The sequence below is a fragment of the Eurosta solidaginis genome, chromosome 3 (assembly GCF_040869045.1).
Source record: "Eurosta solidaginis isolate ZX-2024a chromosome 3, ASM4086904v1, whole genome shotgun sequence".
Taxonomy (NCBI): Eukaryota; Metazoa; Arthropoda; class Insecta; order Diptera; family Tephritidae; genus Eurosta; species Eurosta solidaginis.
Genome location: NC_090321.1, coordinates 261,830,296 through 261,856,224, shown reverse-complemented (window position 1 = coordinate 261,856,224; position 25,929 = coordinate 261,830,296). Strand labels below are relative to the sequence as shown.

General features: G+C 38.7%; 1 protein-coding gene across 5 annotated transcripts in view; it reads right to left on the bottom strand.

The window, feature by feature from the left end:
* nemy (no extended memory) overlaps window positions 1–25,929 on the bottom strand; it is a 142,841-nt gene that overhangs the window by 81,923 nt on the left and 34,989 nt on the right. The window contains exons 2-3 of one of the 5 annotated variants that reach the window (XM_067776193.1): window positions 10,857–10,887; window positions 10,700–10,801 (exon numbers count right to left, since the gene is read on the bottom strand). In XM_067776193.1, the coding sequence (XP_067632294.1) occupies window positions 10,700–10,770 (71 nt within the window). In that variant the 5' untranslated portion in view covers window positions 10,771–10,801; window positions 10,857–10,887. Of the gene's footprint in view, window positions 1–10,699; window positions 10,888–25,929 lie in introns of all 5 variants that reach the window. The other 4 variants (XM_067776192.1, XM_067776197.1, XM_067776190.1 and 1 more) reach the window with 4 other exon arrangements.

Below are 25,929 nucleotides of genomic sequence, written 5' to 3'. Positions count from 1 at the left end.
CCGTAACGTGTAGGTAATATTTAAACGTAGTTGATAGGCTATAATCAATGTGATTCACTCCAAGGGACTAGTTGGGGATATGGCTGCCAACTTTAAGAAATGTCAAACCACGAGACTTGGATTTGGAGTGATGAACTGTGGAAATCAAAATTAACATTTCAGATGTTTGAATATAAGACCAAGTGATTTTTCAAACTCTTCTCATAAGTACATATATCTTCAACTTGAGTATGAGATGATAATCATTTCATGGGATATTTAAACCCCTGGAACCTACAAAAGAACTTTGCATGACCTATTTCGCTTTTTCTTTTGGCAATTTTTGCAGAAAGCTGCATCTTTTTTGCATAACTTGCGTTTTAATAACTTGAGGACCAGTGGAAAACATGTTCGAGATGGGTAATTTAAATAGATTCATTGTTCTTTATTAATTTTCTGAAAAAGTATACAAAGTGGGCATTGTAATTTTATATATAATTTTTATTTTAGTGTTTTGTTTTAATAATTTGATGAATTTGGTGGTGCAAAATCCGTGTTGAAATGTTATCGATAGCTGCTGGCAATGATGCGCATCCCTTGATACCAGGCATGCTTAACCAACGAACGAATATCATTTCGTTTCGTTTATTAACGTTAAGAACGTCAAATTAACGAAATGATTATGTTTCGTTTTCTGCCATATCAAAACGAAATCAAATCGTTTATGTTGATTATTAATTTCAAACTATGCTGGCAAAGCTGATTGATGGCGGAGTCATTAAAGGTGAAAGCATTAGCCAAGCTGATTGCAACTTTTCTCATGAATTTTGACAGTACGAACATTTCTCAGAGTATTTTTGACATTACCACCAACGAATTACATAAACAAATTACATGGAGTTTGTGTGTATGTCCGCTCGCTGTTACCACCTTTCGGCTTTATCATGGCTATAGCATTGCCAGCACAATTCAAACATAAAGTATCACGTTTTTGTTAACGTTTTTAACGTTAACGAAAGCTTTTCGTTTCGGTTAAAAACGAGATACAATTTATCTTGATAATTTCTTTATCGATAATATTTCGAAGTGTTTCAACGGAAACGGTGGAAATTTTTTGATAAACGATTAGCTCAATGTTAAGGTGCATCCCTGCTTGATACCCATTTCGACAATATCGGACCAATTTTCAACATGAAAAATAAATGGCGTAAAAAGTCTTTTATGAGTAGAAAATATAGAAATGTGCAGAACGCCGCACATAGAGATTTTTGAGAGATCTGGGCGACAAAAAATCAATTTTTCAAAACGCAGCAAATAAAAAAAAAATATTTTTAGTCGGCCAATACTCTAGCGTAGCCTAGTATGGACATCCACTCAAATTGGGACCATTCGTGCGTATCTTTCGGCAGTTTTTCACGTTCTTAGAGTATATATATACATTTTCAATTGATATTTTTACGGGTTTCAGTGAAGCTTATAAAAAAGAAGCCATGGATTCTTATGAAACAGGTAAGTGTGTAATATTTATGTATTTTAAGATTTATATAGTCCCTAACGCCTTCGTAATACAATTTTTAAAAAGTGATGTAATGGGACAAAATTTTTCCCCAATTTTTTTTTCCAAAAGGTTTTTTTTTAGTGCGCCGCTTTGCGCCGCATTGATTCCAATTTTTTTAGAAAGCCTGTGTTTTGTTAATTTAAATAGTGGAAAGATTGATGCCGCTTATTCCCGCTTTTTGAAAAACATTTGTAATTTTGAGCGTTGCACAGTGGTGCCATCTCCATAGGGTGAGCAATAAAAAATAGTAAACGTACTCCAATTTTGTTGAAATTCGGCGCGTAATCTTGTTGTAGCATAAAAGGAATATATATGCAATATGGTGATGATTGGTACCGTGCCACGCCCCCTACTATTGTGGGCGGTTATATTAAAAGATGTCTGATTTTTATGAAACTCAGTTTGGACCTTAATCTCACGTTTAGAAAGGCAATTGTGGAATTTGATCTTGTTTGGTGAATCAATGTGCTGATACCGAATCCTAGATCTATTTGGCCAATGTACCCCAAAAACTGCAGTCGATGACTTACATTTTTTGTGTATGTTCTATATATAGCTGTATTAAGATTTTTTTTAATTAAAGTTTCTCTGGTCGAGTAATCACCCGTAACGAATTATTCAATCACATAAAAGCATCAGATGCGGAAAGTATTAACCTCCAAGCTTCCTTTGCTGAAGCTGTTAGAATGAGGATTCATCACTTTCTCTGCCGATGTTCAGGAACGTAGATAAGACGACTGAGATTTCTGGGCGCGCGTTTTTCGATAGTCTGGCAGAGGTTGTGAAGGTGATATTTTATTCCAAGGAGTTTTTTGAGGACTAATAGGAGGTAAACTGGTGGCACGAAAGTTCCGCCTCTCCGCACTCACTTAACGGATTCACAGTGGACGAAAACGTCTCTGAGTGTATGTGTGGGGCGGAAATTCTGCCCAACAAACCACAAAACTTTCGCGGGTGCTTTCGCTAAACGGGCCGCTCTTACGGCTTGTTCGCGTAGCTATAATCTCGGTTCTTCGTAAAGGAGAAATCATGAGCACCGCCCCTAGTCCTTCACAGCATGTACGCCGTTTTGCAGCACAGAAAATATTCGCGTACGACACCCACTCAATACACTTTACGTCAATATTTTCAGAGTTTAACCAACGGCATATGTACACTTACTTCGCACCGCTCTGAAGAGCTATGCAGACACCTACACTTGGTACACCGGCACTTATTTTGGTTGGTAGGGGCAGAATATCTAACCAAGCCTTATAGTGACGTCCTCTCCTCTGGGGCATTTCAAAATCCTGCATTGTATGGATTAACTGAGAAGACAATATAGATATCTGAATTTATTAAGACGCACAAAACCTTGGTCTAAATATCCGGTCACGCGATGACGATTTTAAATCGCTCCAGCCTCAGAATGTTACGCAGCGCTAAAAATCGTATAATCCTTGATGGGTAAGAGAGATGGAGAGTTAGGTATCTCGGTCCTACTTTGGCATACCTAAAATGGGAACATGCAATGGTGGTACAGCTATTCAATCTGGTAAAATAGCTAACTACCTCCTAGTTTGACCAATATTTCTCCACTTTCAAGTAACAAGGTTAGGTTAGGTTGAACTGGCCCGCAAATAAATATCTCACATAGACTGAAGACGTCCAAGGTTAGGTTAGGTTGGGAGGTAGCTTCCCTGATAGGAGAAGCTCACTTGGACAATATGACGGTCCGTTGTGATACCACATATAATAAACTAAACTAACGGTGACGTAGATATAACTACTTAGAGAAACGTTGAGTAGCAACGATAAAGTTCCGAATGAACCTTGGATAGCTCCTCGGGAGATCCAAGTGAGTCATGACCGAAATACTTTCGCCTAGTTCTGGCAAAAGCTGGGCAATCAAGCATAAAGTGATTTGGTGATTCCACCTCATCATCCTCCATACAGCTGCAGCAGTATGGAGTTTCCAATATATTGAGACGTACCGCATGGATACCCATGGTGCCCTGTCAAAACCCCAATGACCATTGATAGGTGAGCCTTAGTGAACCCAATTATTTCAGCCGACCTCCTGCCATCCACTTTCGGCCAGAAAGATCTTGCTACCCTGCAAGACGTAGTGTCCGGCCAACGTTTGCTGAGCTGACTCGAGGCCCAGCTATGGAAGAGCAATCCACAGGTGGCTAGCGGAATCCCGAAATCCCTACAGCTATCTTCATCCGGTTCAGTTGTACCGATTCGGGCTAAGAGATCCGCTTGACTGTTACCCGGAACATCACTATGGCTCGGGACACAGATAATCTTAATTGTAAAATAATTCGATGCAATCGCAAGTGAGGTCAGGCACTCCCAGACCACCCTCGATCGCACTGTAGTTGAGCTCAAGGCCTTTATAGCCGCTTGGCTATCAGAGTAGATGTTAAATTCCCTAACCGTAGTAGCGCTGTATAGCATTTCATCCACCGCATTCTTAATCGCAGCCACTTCCGCTTGGAATACACTGCAGTGATCAGCCAACTTAAACTTGCGGCTTACATTTAGCTCTTGGCAAAAGACCCCCCCCCCCCCCCCGCCAACCTTTCCGTCCAACTTTGAACAAGTTAACCGGTCCCATGCCCCAGATAATTTCTCTTCCCCACTCCTCCCTCGGGGGAATGACTGGGGTGAAGGTTGCATAGGGAGCGGCTATCGGCATGCAATAGTCCGTCCTGTCCGGGATAAAGTCGAAACTAGTAAGAAGGCTAGAGTGTCCGAAATCAGAAAGCATATAACCCATACCACGAAGACTGACCAATGACCGGGACGCGGCTGCCTTTCCCGCAATATCTACTGGATGTATATTCAGCATGACATTCACTGCTAAGGAGGTGTTGTTCTCAGAGTGCCACTGATACCAATAAACGCCGTCCGTTGCACTGACACTAACATTTTGGGGGTGCTCGCCGTATCCAGTGCTTTCCACCAGACCAGCACCCCATAGAGCAGAATCGGTTTGACCACCATTTCATAAAGCCAGTGTACTACTCCTGGCGAGAGCCCCCATCTCTTTCCGATAGCCCGCCTCCAGCAGTACAAGGCAAGCGCAGCTTTCCTGGCCCTATCTTCCACATTGGGCCTCCAGGACAGCTTCTTGTCCAGAACAATTCCCAAATATTTAACCCTGTCAGTAAGTACCTACGGTACCCCTCCAATCGAAGGAGTTCTGAAGTCGGGTATCTTATATCTCCTTGTAAAAAGAACCAATTCTCTTTTTCCGGGTTGACCGCCAATCCACATGATTCAGCCCACCTAGCCACAGTATCCAGGTAGCCCTGCAGAACATCGCGCAGGGTGCCCAGAAATTTGCCTCTGACTAGGATAGCGAGGTAATCTGCATAGGCAACCACCCGACAACCATTGGCTTCCAGCTCCACAAGAAGCTCGTTGATAACCACAACCCAGAGCAGAGGAGTTAGGATACCTCCCTGTGGCGTGCCCCTGCACACCTTCCTCCTAATTATGACCTCTCCCCACTCCGCTGCGACAATTCTGCCGCATAGAAGTTTGCTAATAAATTCAACCAGAGCCGCTTCGACTCCTAAACCCACCAGAGCTCTTTCGATTGCCTCCGGTACGAAATTGTTAAAAGCCCCCCCCCCCCCCGATGTCTAGAAAGGCACCCATAGCATACTCTTAATGTTCTAGGGACCCCTCTATTTGCTTTACAATGGAATGGAGAGCCATTTCGGTCGATCTGCCCTTGTAGTACGAATGCTGTGAAGTCGACAGTAACCCCCCAGGTATCCTTTCCCGTAGGTACAGGTCAATCAGCCGCTCAAACGTCTTAAGAAGAAACGACGAGAGACTGATTGGCCTGAAATCCTTAGGTGATACATGAGAGCTCCTGCCGGCCTTCGGAATGAAGATGACCCTAACCGTGTCCATGACCCCAAAGGTGCCCAAAGTATTACAAGAATTTGTTTGACGACCAAACGGATGAAAACCATTCAGGTACGGAATCTGTTATAGAATAACGCCGTCCTCTTGGCAAATACTAGAAGCTTAATTGCTGCCTCGAGATCTGACAACCCTGCCGCCCCTAATAGTTGGAGCCTTGACCTGGAAAGCGCAGGACTGAAACACGGAACGTGCTCAATTATTTACCCCTTCAGCTCGCACTTCCTACATCTGCTTTTCCTGACCAGGCCAAACTTATAAGCATGTGACGCCAGAGGTCAATGTCCAGTTTGTATGCCCATCGAGAGCCTTACGTCTTCTATCTTCAGATATGTATATGAGCCACGTTGTGTCTAATATCGTAGGATTTCCACATAGTTTTAGAAATTTTGCAACCCAGCGCTTCTGTGCACGCCTTGCCTGCTTGATAGATGATGTGCAACTCCTGTCTCATTTTGAGTTCTTCCAAACGGGACGTCTACCGTCGATTCGCGCCCCTAAATGCTATAACATGCAGATAAATGTCGGACTCAATGAAAACCACAACACGACAAAAGCTTTTGATACTGTCAATTATGGCATCCTACTCCAAGCCATAGAATGTCTTGTCTAAGGAAGAGGAGGAGACTCATTATCTGAATGACAAGCAGGAGTTTGCACAGTTTAGAAACGAAAATGAAACAACACCAAACCCAGGGGGTTCTAGATAGACTAAAATTTTTAGGTCTCATTCCTCATGAATTTTTCCAGTTCAGTCTGTTTTTTAGCAGCAATTTTATTTTGTCATCAAGTTTTTGAAGACTTTAAGCAAAAGTGGCACATTCTAAGCAATGGCAAGTACTTCAGCATAGCAATGTTAACGGAAAGCACTGTCCAAAGGCAATGATAATGTTATTTGATTCAAAAATTAAGATTTTCTTGTTATAAAGAGATTTTAGGCAATGAAAATAAAGCTTTAGCGACCTTCAGCTGCTAGCTACATATGCATACGACCACGCCCGTCAAAAAATAACACACTTTAAAATTTAGTTAAATAATAATGATATTTAAATTTCATTATCATCAAGCGTGTGTGTTTACGTTGTTTGTACAAAATGAAATTATGCTAACAACAAAAGGTTCTTATTTATTTAGAAATGCCAGAATGGGGTGATCTTTTGGATATCGTGAAAGTGTGGAGGGGGGGGGGGGGCTACAGAACGCATTCTCTATTCTATGATGAGGTAAGTTATTTCGGAAACGAAACTGGTCACTTCAACTTTTGCAAGCAGAAGCGATCATTGTAAGGAAGGAAGCTAAACTTTTGACGGAATCAGATTTGGTCCAGAAGAGCTAAGTTCCTGTTTAATCTTCGGCTTCTAAATAACGTAAGTATATATGAACATCCTGGTTATGCAGTTTGTTAATATTAGCACAGTAAGTTGGAAGTTTTAAATTTAAAGGTTTTGGGGAGTGTTATCAATGTTGATGGTCCTTTGCCGGATACAGATCCGCTAACAAGCACCGTTAAGGTACAAGCCAGGCCATCTCGGGATTGATTTAATATGTCCACGTTGAACCTTCTGGCGCTGGATCATAAATTGCATATGGATTAATTCATGCTTTCTTTCATGCCTGTGTTTGTTGCGTTATTTCCCTGAACCGCAGGGAGAAATACTCGTTATACAACTCAGCACGTCCTGTACGACGGATACTAGGTCACCAATGTTCTTCCTGCAAAAATAACACCTGTCAAAAAATTTTGTCGTCACACGTATTTACTGATATAATTTTTAATTAGTTAACTTCTCTAGCTTGTAGCACTCATGCCTTTCGATCTCAGACTTATGCCCCGTTTTTCAGTGTAAGTTTAAACTACAGTCAAAGTTGACTAGAGTTTAACCCTGCCATTTCGGCCGCTTAAGCTGAGATGAGCAGGAAAATTTTATGTTGTCGAACAAAGTGGCAAGGTTAAACTCTAGTCAACTTTAACTGAAGTTTAAACTCGCACTGAAAACCCGGCCATTGTTTAGTTTCGGTTTGTTACCTATTTGTTTTCGAGATTATTATCGACGAGTTATCAACACTTCTAAATTTATCCTAACTGATCCCTTGAAACTGTATGATTGATAGCGAATTATGATCGTCGAAATATCGGTTTGTTAATGCGGCGCCATTTGGTTTTTATTGGTTTCTTATCTGCGCGTTGAAGATGTGTCAAGGATTCTATATTGAAGTTTTATCGGCATCTGCCTTATAACAAACCAATACTTACTTACTTAATTGGCGCTTAACCGTTTAAACGGTTATGGGCATCCAACAAGGCGCGCCAGTCGCTCCTTCTCTTTGCCAACCGGCGCCAATTGGTCACACTAGGGAGTTTAAATCGTTTTCCACCTGGTCCTTCCAACGGAGTGGGGCCACCCTCTACCTCTGCTTCCATAGGCGGGTTCCGATAGAAACACTTTCTTGGCCGGAGCGTCAGCTTTCATTCCCATAACGTGGCCTAGCCAGCGCAGCCGCTGCGTTTTAATTCCCTGGAGTATGTTGATGTCTGCGTATAGCTCGTGCAGCTCATCGTTAAATCTTCTTCGGTACTCGCCATCGCCAACGCATAGAGGTCCATAATTCTTTCGAAGAAGTTTTCTCTCGAATACTCCCAGAACCGCCTCATCTGATGTTGTCATGGTCCATGCTTCTGCCCCATATATCAGGACGGGTACGATAAGACTTTTAGAGTATGATTTTCGTTTGCCGAGAGAGGACTTTAATTTCAATTGGCTACCTAGTCCAAAATAGAATTTATTGGCAAGAGTGATTCTGCGCAGTATTTCAGAGCTGATGTTGTTGCTAGTGTTGATGCTGGTTCCCAAATAAACGAAGTCTTTTACTATTTCGAAATTATTGGTGCGCTGGCTCTTTGCTCGATGACAGCAGGTACTTCGTTTTGTCTTCATTCGCCATCAAACCCATCTTTACCGCTTCTTTTTCCAGTTTGGAGTAAGCTGAACTAACAGCGCCGGTGTTTAGGCCGACGATATCAATGTTATCAGCATACGCCAGTAATTTCACGCTTGTATAGAATATTATTCCAGAGCGGTTAAGTTCTGCAGCTAGTATAATTTTCTCCAGCATCAAATTAAAGAAATCGCACGATAGCGGGTCACCCTGTCTGAAACCTCGTTTAGTTTCGAACGGCTCGGAGAGGTCCTTCCCAATTCTGACTGAGCTGATGGTGTTACTCAACGTCATTTTGCACAACCGTATAAGTTTTGCGGGGAAACCAAATTCATACATAACGGCATATAGGCAGCTCCTTTTCGTGCTGTCGAAGGCGGCTTTAAAATCGACGAAAAGGTGATGTGTGTCGATTTTTTTGGCGCATTGTGAAAATCTGGTCGATGGTAGATTTATCAGGTCTGATAAACCGATAAGTCGCCGTTAAAACCGATAACTTTTGATACGAAATCGATAACTTTTTCACAACATATCTATAACTTTTGGATAGTTAAACGATTATTTTTCGACAGCATATCGATTATTTGTTGATAATATATCAATAAACTTTTTTGAACATTTCGATAACTTTTCGATACATTTTCGATAATAAGTCGATAACCAATCGTTAGGTCGTCGATTCAGTATCGGTAACTTATTTATAACAAACAAATCCATATTAGTCGATAACTCGTTGCCCATAACCAATCGATGACAATTTGAGTTGAGTTGATCGCTGTTTTGATCTCGGTGTGCGATATCTAAAAATAATGCATTTCATTGAATAACTCAATAATTCAATGCATACTTAACCATGAAGCAAAAAAATAAGACAAGTGAACCCAATATTACAAAATGGAGTCGCATTTGACAATAATCGCCCTCATAAATTTAAATGTTGCTTCTTGACTTATCTCCAGCATTGATTTTTTCAGTAACATAAAAAAATATTACATGAATGTTTTTCCGTAATATGAAGTAACGTGCAGAAAAAACGCCTGTATTTCCTTTTGTGCAAGGTCTTATTTCCTTTTCCTGAGAGGAAATGGAAAATTTTTAGTCAACGGAACTGATTGGCTAGATCTTCAGAGTATCGCATTGTTCACAACTAAGGAATATGAAAACATACTGTTGCTGTCAATGAGATGATTGACGATCTGGAACAATATCATGAAGTTGCGGATGAGTATTTATAGGATGCATGGAAAAACAAAAACTCCGGATTGACGGTATACGAACGCAAGACCCATAATTTATCTGTGTAAACCAAGCGCTGAGGTAGGCTAATTGAGCAGAAAGAGGTGGCTGGTGTAAAAATATATAACGGCAGAGGTTCTACAGCAACGATTCTTTAGAAATTGAAGCTTATAAATTTACGTGATGACAAAAAATAACACGTCGTCTTATTAGCATTTTATTTTAAACAGCTCTGGCTATTCCTGGAAACGTTAAGACAAACATGAAATACTCCCATCCCTCTGATCAAACTCGCAAGACATTGTTTGGAAGTTATCTATTTACCTGTCCTCTGTCTAATCCTCTTCCTCTCTTATCTTCTCACTTCTCTGCATTTTCTAGTGTACCTTAACCGGCTCATTCATTTCCCTATCTTTTTGATTCTTCCGTAAACCTCTTCGCTTTTCTTGTTACTATTCCCGCTCTTGCTTTCATCCAATTATAACTCTCCCTGCTACTCTTAGTCTTAATCTTATCCTTATTCTTAATCTTCCTGTGAACCTCTTTTTACTACTTTATCAAACCATTGCGACTTTTCATCTTCCACTTGTTCTCTTTACTTTTCTGACTTCCTTCCAATTTCCTCTGTTTTATCTTCTCTTTTCTTTCATGTCCCTGTTTCTAGTAAGAAAGATCCATCGAGTTTGGTTTTTTCCGTACATTACGTTACTACGATTGTAAAAGAGTAGCAAAATAGTACCAAAAATTTTCGCTCCGTACTACTTTAAAATTTATGACCGGATTATGAAGGGCGTCATGTACTTAACTAATTTAATGACGAAATTTTCAAATGGTGCCGGACGACTTCCCCATTGCCACAGTGTTATTGTGCAAGTGAGATACATATGTATGTATGTGATATTCAACAACTTTCCAAGTTCAGTTCTGTATGCTATAGAAATTAATTCACCGCAAAAAAATTCCACTTCTCACATTTTCACTCACGCTATGTCAGCTTATTTCACTGCAATTGCAGTCTCACTTATTTGATTAGCTTTAAGTAGATAATTGATTATTTCCACTTACTTTTCTTCATCCGGTGGAGGTGGCATATCTGCTGTTGGTGTCCCTGGTGGTGATTTTTCGACTTCCATCATAGCAAGTGGTGCCTCTGGTGGTGGTAGTGGACTAACAGAATTTGTATCCATACTACAGCAAGGAATTTTGATAGTTTTTTACTTACTCGCCGAGATGTAGAGAAATAAAGTTGACTACTGAAAAACAAAAAGACATTCAAATGTGAAAAAGTTTTTTCTACGCAAAGGCGCGGGTAAATTGCAAGTTACTAAATTTAAAAAAATTATTTTTTTAAAGAGAAAATGTTTCTTTTTTTTTTCAAATAAGGAAGTAGTTAAATTTAACAAATGGCCACACATTCTGGCACTTTCACAGCAAAAACATTTTCCAAATATTTCCTCCGAATATGTCTGAATATTTGCTTAATATGTATGTATTCACATTAGACTGCCTCGCCGAAAACATGTTCGCAATTTTATTTTCAAACCAAAATCTTGCAGGATTAAAAATGATGTTGCGAATGTTGACATCACTAGTCTGTTAGTAAATAATCACGAAACAACAAAAACATGAAGCGGCCACTCTTATGCACATGTACACATTAAAGCTAGCAACACTTATGTACAAAGCAACGAATAGATATCTCACACACAGATGTAGTCATCAGCCGAAGTAGTAACTCACACATACACACGCATAAGACTATAAGAAAAACATAAACTACAAATATATTTGTATATAGCTGGTAACTAAGCATGAGATACAACTGTTCTCGAAACAACTAAATCTTAGGAGAAGTATGCGGACGAGGAAATAGAGAGTATAAAAGCAGCGCAAGCTGAGGAATGACTAATAAGTTTGATTTAAACGCAATTTTTGTGAAGTATAAGTACTTTTTTGCAGTACTGAATATTGGAGTTATTTATTCGACAGTTCAGCGATTCGTGAGTGAGATAATTTGAGACATGAATTTTATTATTACACCACCAGAGCAGCAAATTAGGCCTGAACGCTAATTGGCGACCAAAGGTGATGTAGATACTAGTTTACCTAGGTTATAGCGATTGTCCTAGGTTCAGATCCCAAAAACAGGAACACAAATTACTTACTCACTTAATTGTCGCTTAACGGTTTAAACGGTTATGGCCGTCCAATAAGGTGCGGCAGTCGCTCCTTCTCTCTGCCAACCGACGCCAATTAGTCACACCAAAGGAGTTTAAATCGGTTTCCACCTGGTCCTTCCAACGGAGTGGGGGCCGCCATCTCTGCTACCTCTGCTTCCATAGGCGGAAATATACTTTAGAAATAAGCTCTAGAAAACGGGGTCTTCCCTCGGTAGTTGTTTGGCAAAACCACAGGGTATATGAAGAGCCTCTCAGTAAAAATTCAGTAATAGAATTAATACAATAGGGAAATATATAGTACACGGTAATTTGCGATTTCAAGTGAATCTTACAACTTTTATTACAGAGTAAGGCCTGAATGGAGCGCGGCCTTTCGTCAATGAGATTCCCCGTTTATATACTTTAGACTGAATGGGTATATAGTATTGCCAACATAATGAGAAGGACCTATCCGAGCCATTCGAAACCAAACGAGGCTTCGAAGACAAAACCCATCACGCCGCCTTCTCTGCATTACCAGTGTTGAATGATATAAATTCGAAACTGCGAAGGACTTCATCTATGTAGAAACCAGCACTTGCAGCGAAAACAGTGTCAGCTTAGAAACCAAACGGAGAACAGCTCTTACCAACAGGGCTAGGCTCGTCTCTCGACGAACAAAAATTACGCTCTGCAAGTAGCTAATAATACGAGTCCTAATGTATGGCGAATACAATGGTGATGAGAAGATGAGGTGGCTCTTATGGTGAAGATAGTGCAACGAATAAAAACCCAAAGGCTTCGCTGGCTAGGTGCGACATCTACTACTAAGAGAGAGACATCTACTGAGTTGGGAGACTCAGGTGGAGGAAGACTAAGCATCCCTTTGTCTCCCAATTAGCTACAGTTATCGCAAAACATGGACATCTGGCGTGATTTGTAGCAAAACGCACGAAAAGTCACTCAGACTGTTAAGCGCCAATTATTGATGATGATGGTAGCTGTTTAGGAGATTATGCAAAATACCGATTGTTTTTTGTTTGTTTTTTATATGATAACTATGCCAGTCTAATGTATTTAATGAGCACCTTAACAATCAGCTGCCACAACTCTCCCCTACGCAATTACATGGACTTTGTAACTTTACTGATTAGCTGCAAACTCATTCAGACGCCTCCATTTCAAATAACGTATGGTTCTCCATTCAATTCACGAGTATAAGGGCACTCATTCGTAAGACCGTCAAGTTTGTTTATATGTGGGGTGCCCTAGTGTTGTTTTAAGCGCCGCTATTCCATAAATTCTGCATCCGAGCATTCACACAAAATGGTATATCCGCTAACACTCTAGGGCAGAGTTTGGACGATTTATGAATGCATTTTTATTACAGTGGGGGAACTTTTTTTGTTGCTTTTTCGCTTTAGTTTTTGATGTAACTGTGCACAGATGGAAAGCCAAAAAAAGTATAAAGTACGCTAATTGAAAAGAGTGCTATGGCGCGAAAGCAAAGATATCTAAAACTGACAACATCATATGAGGTGTTCCATAATGTAAATAAAAATTCCTCGCTCGGAAGTGGTTCAGCAGCAAAACTAATCAAAATGATCTTCTTTTGAAAAGTTTCCTTACTGCCGCGGGCTCCAATGGTCAGACTTACGAAGTCGGTTGCAGTTTCTCGTAAGTGACGGTGAAAACTAAAGTCCAGAGGTAACTGATCAAAGTTCACATTCACTACGCCATTTGCACATGACCTCACCTGTCACCCGTCCGAACGCTGCTCGCTGTACTTGATTCAGTTTCCGTAAATTGGAATGTTTGCCCAAGGCAAGGCACCCTTCTTTATAGCATGTAAATTTGTCAGTAAAATTTATTGTGTTTTCATATCGTTAGTTATGATCTCAAAGGCCTTTTCTGCAACATCTAAAATTTGAATATAGCCCTGATGGGTTTGTAGGGTCGTACCCATCAAATAATTTCATCGGCTCTTAACGTCTACGTAAACGATTTTGACTAAGTGCAATAAAGGGAAAGCTCACCTCGAAGACAGTTGTATTATTTAGGCCGGAGGAAACAGAAACTTTCATATGGATCAGAAACTTGTTCCATTTTTCTAATTTTATATTGTAGCGAAATCTGGGGTATTCCGTTTATTTTGCACCTTTTTCTAATGTTCGAATCGCTGAACTGTCGAATAAATAACTCCAATATTCAGTATTGCAAAATTGTTTTTATTTATACTACTTTGGGCGTAGTACTTCACAATAACAATTTTACTTCACTAATAGCGTGTTTAAATTAAACCGACTCCTCCGCTTGCGGTGCTTTTGTACTCTCGGTTACCTCGTTCGCCCATTCATCCTTAGGTCTATACATCTCACGAATATGCCTTTAAGAACAGTTGCATCTCATGCTTGATTATTTAGCTATATACATGTATATCTGTAGTTTATGTTTTTCTTCTAGCTATATGAGTGTGTATGTGTGAGTATCAACTTCTGCTCTTATCTACCGGCTACATATATGTATGTATGTGAGGTATCTCTCCGCTTCGAGATACTAGTTATGTGTGTAGAATATTCTCCGTTGCCTTGTACATAAATGTGGTCGCTTGCTTTAACGTGTACATGGACATAAGTGGCTGCTTTCTTTTTTTGTTGTTGTGGTTATTTACTAACAGCATAGTGATGGTAGAAATGCTAATATTCGCCACAATATTATAAAATTTAATATGCAGAGTAAACGCTCGTCTTTCCTACTGTCTGGTCATAGAACCCGAATAAGTAGAAGAAAATGGAGCTATCGAAGCGGTTGAGCAGCACGAAGCAGCATTATCCCAGATAGGAAACTCGAGCTTTCCGACCAAGCTGCGTGTAATAGATGAAGATGAGAAGGTGAAGTTGCAGATTAGGGACCAGACATGTTTCAACCGTTCAGGTTTTCGTACACCATCAGCGGAAACTTATGCTTTCCGACCCGTCTGTGGTGCCCACTGTGACATGCGGTTTGAACTGTAAGTACGATCTAAAACTGATCATTCTTGGTGGACTCTTGGATTAGTTATTAATGTCAATGGAATGCCATTAATTTGAAATTGACCATGAAAGTAAACCCTGTCAAACGAACACTGAGACAAGCTCTCAAGCAATATGCTGACAGAATATTAATTTGTAGTAATAGGAGGATGGGTACTTGGATAGTTAGGTCTCAGCGCGTTAAAGTTTCCACTGGCGACCAAGGCAAAGCGACCAAAGGGTATATGTAAATCCGCCTTTCCTACTTGACTCTCCGAAAAACGATTTTTGAAGGTGGATTGCATTCAGAAATGTAACGAAAGTGATTTTACCGGCACCGAAATCGAAATCGGAACTTAGAAATTAGTAATGTTGGAACCATATTCGTGTGTCAATCGTTGCTTCTTCTATTTCATAAGAAAATGTAGTGAAAAAATTAGCTAAATACTTTTCCGAATCTGCTAAGCCTAATGAAAAACAAGATATATTTGCAAATGTAGTGAAAAAATTAGCTAAATACTTTTTCGAATCTGCTAAGCCTAATGAAAAACAAGATATATTTGCAACAGACAAGAAATCGGAACTGAAATCAGAATCGGAATTTAAAATCAGTTAGAAGTTCTGACGTATCGGAAATTGAAAAGAAGCTCTGTTACGGCACAAGTCTGGAGCTGCCTAGCCCGTATAATCTTACCAACTTACTTAATTGGCGTTCGACCGTTTAAACGGTTTTGGTCGGCCAACAAGTCGCACTCCTCGCATCTTCATTGCGCTCATTGGCATCAATTGGTAACACCAAGGGAATTTAAATCGTTTTCCAGTTTTCAGTTGAGTGGGGCCGCTTTCTTATCTGCTTCCGTAGACAGGTTTCGATAAGAATACCTTTCTGGCCGGGACATCATCTTTCATTCGCATAACATGGCCAAGCCCGCGTAGCCGTTGTATTTAAATTCGCTGTCTGCGTAAAGCTCCTCATCATTAAATCTTCTTCGATACTCACCTTCGCCAACGTGTAGAGGTTCATAAATCATGCAAAGAACTTTTCTCTCGAACACTCCCAAAGCCGCTTCATCAGATATTGTCAGTGTTCATGCTTCTGTGCCGACTATTTTGGCGGGTACGATAAGTGATTTTAAGAGCATTATTTTATTTGCCGAGAGACTTCTTTACTTTTCAATTGCCAACGAATCATCTTTGCTGGATTTCACGAATTACGTTGTTTTTTGTGCTAATACTGGTTCGTAAATAAAGGAAGCATTTTAATACTATGCCCGCCAACAATGATTTCGTTCCTTTATGACAGTATAATCGCCGGATTTTTACTCGATTACCGATATGTGCGCAAAAACGCTTACAAATCTGCACCGCCCCGCCGCCGGTAACGAACAGCGGCTCGTAAACATTTCGTTTTTTATTTTAAGTCTCAAAGTTAATCATTCTGCGCCGTAGACAAGAAAAATACGATAAGATACGAAGGATAAGATATTGCCAATACAGCGCTGGAATACTCGCCGACGGTAACTTTGCGAAGGGAACGTATAATACTATACAGTTTTAATAACAATATTTTTCCAAAATATTCCATAGCAAGTTTCGTCGGTCATTCATGTTTCGCGATAGCTTATACCAATTGAAGGCATCAAGGGAGATCAAATCTTCATTCACTTACCTCTCCTAGCTCAGAGGACATCTTCTACTTCCTCTGCTTTTAAATAGGTATGCCAATAGCTTTACTTTTTGGGTCGGAGCATCTTCTCATCCATAAACCTGCTTCAGTACTCGCCAATGGCAACACAGACAGAACCATAAATCTCCCGAGTAACTTTCTTTTCGAACACTGCAAGGGCTATCCTATCTTCTCTGAACACTATCCAAAACTTCGAGCCATATATCAGAGCAGATATGATGAGACAATAACATTTATAGCGTGATTTTTGTTCGTCGGGAGACTTTACTTATCAATTGCCTACTCAGTCAATAGTAGCACTTTTTGACAAGAGTTATTCTCCATTTTATTGCTTAGCTGACATTGTTTTCGCTGTTAATGCTGGTTTCGAAGTCCTACACAGCCTTTAATGTATTAGTTCTCAGAAGACAGCAAGTACTTCGTCACAGCAAGACCAAACTTCTTCATTACTTTATACAAGCAAGAAAAATCAGAATTTACGACGCGCCAATATGTCAGTATCATTATGTTAAAAAATCGCACGATAGGAAGTTGCTTGGTCTGATACCTCTTTTGCTTTCGATTGTTTGGGAAAAGCCCTTCCCAATTCTTATGAGCGCCATTACGCAAAGCTTTACCTTCTTTCTCTTATCGCGAGTGTGCTCAAGGATTTGAGGTCGCATTGATAAGGTGCAATCAGTCCGATGACTTATAATATTTTTTCAAATTGTAGCATGGATTTACTTCTACTTCAGCGATATTTTTATACTCAGTTGAGCAGAGCTCACAGAGTATATTAACTTTGATTGGATAACGGTTGGTTGTACAGGTATAAAGGAATCGAGATAGATATAGACTTCCATATATCAAAATCATCAGTATCGAAAAAAAATTCGATTGAGCCATGTCCGTCCGTCCGTCCGTCCGTCCGTCTGTCCGTTAACACGATAACTTGAGTAAATTTTGAGGTATCTTGATGAAATCTGGTATGTTGGTTCCTGGGCACTCATCTCAGATCGCTATTTAAAATGAACGATATCGGACAATAACCACGCCCACTTTTTCGATATCGAAAATTTCGAAAAATCGAAAAAGTGCGATAATTCATTACCAAATACGGATTAAGCGATGAAACTTGGTAGGTGAGTTGAGCTTATGACGCAGAATAGAAAACTAGTAAAATTTTGGACAATGGGCGTGGCACCGCCCACTTTTAAAATAAGGTAATTTAGAAGTTTTGCAAGCTGTAATTTGGCAGTCGTTGAAGATATCATGATGAAATTTGGCAGGAACGTTACTCTTATTTCTATATGTCTGCTTAATAAAAATTGGCAAAATCGGAGAACGAACACGCCCACTTTTTAAAAAAAAATTTTTTTTAAATCAAATTTTAAAAGAAAAGTTAATATCTTTACAGTATATAAGTAAATTATGTCAACATTCAACTCCAGTAATGATATGGTGCAACAAATTCAAAAATAAAAGAAAATTTCAAAATGGGCGTGGCTCCGCCCTTTTTCATTTAATTTGCCATAAGTCGAACAAAAATTTACCAATCCTTGTGAAATTTGGTGGAGGCTTAGAATCTAGGACGATAACTGTTTTCTGTGAAAAAGGGCGAAATCGGTTGAAGCCACGCCCAGTTTTTATACACAGTCGGCCGTCTGTCCTTCCGCTCTGCCGTTAACACGACAACTTGAGCAAAAATCGATATATCTTTACTAAACTCAGTTCTCGTACTTATCTGAACTCACTTTGTATTGGTGTAAAAAATGGCCGAAATCCGACTATGACCACGCCCACTTGTTGGATATCGAAAATTACGAAAAATGAAAAAAATGCCATAATTATATGCCAAATACGAAAAAAGGAATGAAACATGGTAATTGTATTGGTCTATTGACGCAAAATATAACTTTAGAAAAAAACTTGGTAAAATGGGTGTGACACCTACCATATTAAGCAGAAGAAAATGAAAAAGTTTTGCAGTGCGAAATCAAAAGCCCTTGGAATTTTGGAAGGAATACTGTTCATTGTATTACATATATAAATAAATTAGCGGTACCCGACAGATGATGTTCTGGATCACCCTGGACCACATTTTGGTAGATATCTCGAAAACGCCTTCAAATATACAACTAAGGGCGACTCCCTTTTAAAACCCTCATTAATACCTTTAATTTGATACCCATATCGTACAAACACATTCTAGAGGCACCCATGGTCCACCTTTATGGCGATATCTCGAAAAAGCGTCCACCTATAGAACTAAGGCCCACACCTTTCATTTGATACCCATATTGTACAAACAAATTCTAGAGTCACCCCTGGTCCACCCTTATGGCGATATCTCGAAAAGGCGTCCACCTGTAGAACTAAGGCCCACGCCCTTTTAAAATACCCATTAACACCTTTCATTTGATACTCATATCGTACAATTAAATTCAAACTCACCCCATTTTGTACAAACAAATTCTAGAGTCACCCCTGGTCCATCTTTATGGCGATATCTCGAAAAGGCATCCACCTATAGAACTAAGGCCCACTCCGTTTTAAAATACTCATTAACACCTTTCATTTGATCCCCATAACGTACAAACAAATTCTAGAGTCACCCCTGGTCCACCTTTATGGCAATATCTCGAAAAGGCGTCCACCTGTAGAACTAAGCCCCACGCCTTTTTAAAATACTCATTAACACCTTTCGTTTGATAGCCATATTGTACAAACAAATTCTAGAGTCACCCCTGGTCCACCTTTATGGCGATATCTCGAAAAGGCGTCCACCTATGGAACTAAGGCCCAATCCCTTTTAAAATACTCGTTAACACCTTTCATTTGATACCCATATCGTACAAACAAATTCTAGAGTCACCCCTGGTCCACCTTTATGGCGATATCTCGAAAAGGCGTCCACCTATAGAACTAAGCCCCACGCCCTTTTAAAATACTCATTAACGCCTTTCATTTGATACCCATATCGTACAAACAAATTCTAGAGTCAGGCCTGTTCCACCTTTATGGCGATATCCTTAAATGGCGTCCATCTATAGAACTATGGCCCACTTCCTCTTAAAATACTCTTTAATACCTTCCATTTGATACACATGTCATACAAACACATTCCAGGGTTACCCTAGGTTCGTTTTACAACATGGTGATTTTCCCTTACTTTGTCTCCACAGCTCTCAACTGAGTATGTAATGTTCGGTTACACCCGAACTTACCCTTTCTTACTTGTTTCCTATGTGGTTAGAATAAACACATGTAGAAAATATGGAGAGGTTATTAACACAATGAAAATTCGCATGTGTGCGTTGTTGTTGTGATGCCGCAATGGCACATATGTACATATGTGAACAATATAAACTTTATTGAATAAACTTTAATGCTTTGCATGGAGCTGGATCTTTTGCTCGCTTAAATAGAAAATTTAATGAAAACGGGAGATTTGTTTACACAAAGTTTTCATCCAAAAATTTCACAAAGGTTGTGGGATTATTTTTCTCTATATTGCGTGGTAGATATTCAATTAAATGGGTATGCCCTCACTAAATGTTAAAGCAATAGTCGCACTTTCCTGCTTAAAAAACCACTTTTATACTAAAAAGAACAGCCGTGTAGGCTTTAAGCCACTTTTTACAGTAATTTGACCTAGTTAGTTAGTCTGGCGTAGAACAAACATCAATGTCTTATAAGAGAGGACCAAGGCGACTAGCAACAATAAGATTAGAAAGTTGTAAAGTTAGGTTAGGTTGAACTGGGCGGGCCATGAAAACCTCACATAAACTGAATGAGTCCGTTTGTTACCAGAAGTTTATTCAACGACCAAATTGAAAAGCCTATCAAAAACCAGGAACTATGTTATAAAATAACTCCGTCCTCTTGGCTATTACTAACTTGCTGCTTCTAGACCTGACAGCTGTATCACTCCTGACAGCTGGTGTCCTAGCATGGCAAGCGCAGGGCATGAGCACAAAACGTGCTCGTTAGTTTGCTCCTCCAACACGCACTTCCTGCATCTGTTATCACTAACCAAGTCTAATTTAAAGGCATGTGAGGTAGTTTCCAATCAGAATAGCCGCCATGAGTCCACAGTCCTCTCTTTTTGAGGATAGAAACAACTTTGTCAGTCTAATATTGTAAAAGCTACACATAATTTTCGACACTTTACATCCCCACGATTGGACCCATACCTTTCCAGCTTAGTCGATCATGTACCTCACGCCTTCTCCCAATCTCGCCAAATCTAATTGGGACGCCTACGGAGCCAGCTTATAAGGATACGCCCTTTTTAGCTAGTTCATTCGCTTTTTCATTCCCATCTATTCCCATTTGCCCTGGGACCCAATATAGATGTATGCTTCTCCCTGTACCGATTCTCTCCAGAGACTACTTACACTCCAACACGCATTTAGATGCTGTGCTATGCGAGATTATTGCCTTAATTGCTGCTTGACTGTCAATATAAAAGTTAACACGGTTGTAGCTTAAGCTATTCTCTTCCAGGGTTTCTACTGCTTTGGTTACGGCTAAAACTTTCGCTTCAAAAATGCTGTGAACTGGCAGCTTGTAGGATCTATTTATTTCTAAATCAGCACAGTATACCGCAGACCCTACTCCTTCAACTACTTTGGAACCATCTATAAAGTTGTCACGCCGAATAATTTGAGCGACGGTTTGTCTCCTGTATATATATTTTAAATGGCGGACATTAATTAGGTATGGAATGGCTTAGTTTGGATGGGTAAATGCTAACCCAATTCAAATCGAACCAGAGATAATCGCATTCCTCCTGGTGAATCGCACTCTTCTTCTGCTATAAGTTAGAGCCAAGTATTGATTTAGGTTGAATAACGCATTTCCGAACTCATTATAGACATCGTTTATGATTTTCCCGTACATTGACAAGCAAACGAAGTTGTTATGCTTTGCCGGCCTTCATCGTATTTATTAAAAAAAATTACTTAGCTCGATTATGACTTATGATGAGTACTATTATCTCTAAACCCTACTCTCTTCTCCGCCCCTTCTTTCTCTTAATTCGTCTATCTCTACATTTCCTTAAATTTATTTATATAAATCTCTCTATTGGTCTAACTTTTTATCCCCTCTTTCTTTTTCTATCCCTTTCACTTTTCTTTTTCTCCTACCTTTTCCTTTCTTCCTCTTTCGTTCTGCATCTGTTTTGCCATCCCTTTCCCTGCTGCTCTCCCATCTCTTTCACTTTCCTTTCCTCCTCTATGTTCTTTATAGAGTATTTACGTGAAAAATCCATTTTGATTAGGTATGACATATGAAGAGTTCTGTCATCTCGCACTTCCAATCTGCCCTCTGCCTCTACTTTTTCTTACTTTGTCTCTTCCCCTCTTCCATAACTTTATTTTCACACATCTCTCTATTCATCTCACTTTCTATACCTTTCTTCGTTCCATCTCACTCTTCTAGTTTCCTTATATCTGCCTTTGTTTATTTTTTCCTCTTTCTGCTTCTGTCCTTTCTTCCCCTGTCTCTGCCCCCTCCCTTCCCTCTCCTTCTCTATGTGCTTTATATGTTCTGTTTTAAATTGTGTTAACCTGCATGTTTCAGAATAATTAAACAAAACATTACGTTCACTTCTACTTCCTTGGTCCTCTCCTATCCCACGTTTCTCCTACTTCCTCTCTCGTTTCCCAACTATATCCTTTTCCGTATCTCTATTCCTCTGCGTATTATCTCCCTTTCCATTTCTCCTTTCCTTCTCCCTGCACCCGTTTCGCTTTTACCACTTCCTTCTCCTCTCTCATTCCGACCACCGAACTCTAAACATATTTTTTTAAAATAGGTCGGTCAAGAGGAAAGTATGCTAAATATTAACATGGCCAAAGACTTTTTACTGTATGGGAGATGGCACGTCCCTTGGATGCATGCGATAAGTCAAACAAAGTTTAATTGCAATGGGCTTACTCAAAACGAACCAAAACCTTTGAAAAACGTAGTTAGACATTGGTTCTTTAAAATAAATTTGAGCAGATTTTTTAAGTTGAAAATTTTAGAAACAAAACTATATTATCAAATAAAAGATCGCTTTCATTATCATATCAACAATTTGAATTTTATCCCATAGCTTTCAATTAGGGCTATAAATATAATCCATACATCGTTCATAACTTTTTCTTCTCTTTCCGCTTTTACAAAATAAACACCCAGCACACATCTGTCAAAACAATGCCAAGATGAGTGCAATGCACTGTCAATGTAAATCACAACAATATTCTTTTCAAATCCCATTTTTGTTGTAGATATTTTAATGTATTTCTAATTTTATTTTCTGCTCTGTATAAATATCTTAATGTCATCCAAAGGGCGTGGGCGGCTGCATATGTCATTCATTACAAACTGTCAATGGATATTTCATCTGTTTGTTGGTAATTATAGCTGACAGTGTGGTGGCGATATAGTGGCGGATGTCTGATATTCATATATACGGTGCTATTTTCAATTAAATGGTATTTTACATTGAATGGTGACATGAGGCGACCCCTTATAACTACTTCAAATGTTCACAAAAGTCAATTGAAGTTATGACTATATAAAATGGCCACAGCATCAAATTTTATGATTACCATGTCATGTCATTGGTGTTATGAACATTCCGCTATTCCGAAATGGTCATATCATAAGGTCAACTCTTTATTTCTCAGGTGACCATAAGGTCAATTATTTTGATTTTCACCTCCACGTATTAAAGTGTTTACAACTGTTGAATTATAGTTACTGTTTTTTCGCTATATTTTTGTTCTATCGAATACCGTGCTCCTTTTCCCGTGTAATCTTTTGGTCCCGTTCTAGGGAAAAATACGATAAAAAAATTGGCACAATAAGGTCCCCTCTACATTAACAAGGAACTTGTTCAACTAAAAGTTTATAGAAATTTTTTAATAGATAAAATAACAAAAAAAATTTAAGCTAATAGGTTTTATTGAAAACAATACTTACATTAAATAAAAATAATACTAAAAGCTAGAACATAATTAGGTAGGTCTTAGGTACTAGTCATCACATTCCCCATCAATCTAGGGTGTTGGACGCGTCAAATTTGTATTGATAGTCATAGTTACCTTAAGTCAGGTTATGTTACGCCTCACATTTTTAGAAATTTCACGCCCCAACGCTTTTAATTAATTGTCTGATCAACGCCTTAGTTTGATGAGGAGTGTGATGACTAGACTAGATGACTACTTTTATTTTTATTTAATGTAAGCATTGTTTTAAATAAGACCATTTTACTTACAATTTCTTTTTTAATTATATTATTTTCAAGATTTTAGCCTTTATTTAATTGCCTATTATTTCTTATTCCATTTAGTTCATTTAGTGACTCATTATTACGAGGACTCCTTTTTGACAATTTGTTACAATCTAAGTCATCAATACAAAATCCTTCCAAAGACTTTACTCGACTCAGCACCACGTATGCTTGTCCTTCCTCGAACTCCAAAGTATTTTGATGTCACTTCTACCGGACTGCATGTAATATTTGTTCCAAATATGAGCCAAATCGGAGCACAAATACGAGTATTTATTATATCTCCATCCTTGCCACACCTAGCGGATTTTTTTTTTTCATAAATTTCTATTTCTTTATGTAAGATGTGTTTCAAATCGGACCACAAATACGATTTTTTTGAATATATCGATCCTTGCGCCACCTAGCGCTTTCTATTCATGTATGCATTATGTGCAGTGATGCCAGAAAAAATTTCTTTGCGGCTAGAATCTAGAAAAAAAGGGCTAGAAAGAGCTAAATTTCTTCAAGATAACCAAACCCCGTTGAAAAAGGAGCCGAAAGTATATGTATATTTTTCAATGGGTGCCTGTTATTTTCAACTTTTTTCCACGAATCGCTCCATAAAATTTTACTTAAATATTAAAACAAATTATCAAACTAATAACTAGTATTATTAGTTCTTTAAACCATATAAAATTGAATTAAAAAAAGCATCAGCATCACAGCGTTGTTGTTGCATTTGCATGTTAAATTTCTATTCGTATTTGGATCACGCTACATTGGGACGAAACTAGTATCACCATTTTCTGATTGCTCATCACATTCGTCACATTCCTCGCTTTCTTGATTATCCAAGTTTTGCAAAAGAAATTCTTTAGTAGCAAACTAAAAGCTTTTTACCATTCATTGAGCGCACAAAATTTGCATGAATAAGGGATGGTACTTGACACAGTTTATCGAATAAAGTTTTTGTTATCAGTTGATTACTGCGTTGCTACATCATATATATCAAAACAAATAAATTGAACTTCGACACAAATAAAACACATTACAAATTTCACAATACCAGTTGCCGAAATAGATTTGGAGCCAAAAAAGGGCAAACAATTTAAAGAGGGCCCAAAAAAGAGCTAGGTTTAACCGGAATTTTTGGTGCTAAACGGAAAAAAAGGGCTAAATCTAGCTCCAAAAGCATCAAGATGGAAACACTGATTATGTGTTCCAAATACGAGGATTTTTTGGAATATTTCGGAGTTTTTTTCTTACTATTGCATTGTCATCGGATTCTGTATTCCAAGTTCCTTGAAGCTTATCGGGAAGTTACTTTGAAAATTTAAAAATCAATATTGAAAATTAAAATATTGATAAAACATTTTAAAATTACAAAGTTCAAAGTATCTAAAATACAAAGCTAAATAAAAATAATAAGAACCCTATATTGACTAGTACCTAGGACCTACCTAATTATTTTCTAGCTTTTAGTATTATTATTACTTCATGTAAGTATTGTTTTCAATAAAATCGTTTAACTTAAACATTTTTTTTAATTACTTTATTTTCAAGTTTTTAGTATTTATTTAATTGCCTAAATATGATTTTTTGAATATCTTGATCTTTGCGCCACCCAGCGGCAATTTTTTTTCATAGGTCGCTTTCTATTCTCTTATTTATTATGTGTTCCAAATATGAGCCAAATCGGCCCACAAATACGATTTTTGTGAATAACTCAATCCTTGCGCCACCTAGCGGCGATTTTCTTTCATAGGTCGCTTTCCATTCTCTTATTTATTATGTGTTCCAAATATGAGCCAAATCAGACCCCAAATACGATTTTTGTGAATATCTCGATTTCTTATTATTGCATTGTCATCGTGTTCTGAACTATATTCCAAGTTTCAAGCTTGTAGCTTATCGGGAAGTTACTTAAATTTCAATTACAAAATTTGTGCCAGCCAGCCTGTCAAGTCAACCTAAATAAAACCGTTTAAAATATTCTACAGAACGTCTAACCATTTCACAGGATTGCTTTTATTTTGCTTGTGCTGATCTTAAACTTTTATATATTATTATGGTCTTTTTCCCAAAATGATTATAAGGTGAGACGGAAATTTTCTAAATGAGCATAAAGTCAATTTAAATAAAGGCTATGAAATCAATTGACCTCATGACCGTTTGAAGTGGCGATAAGA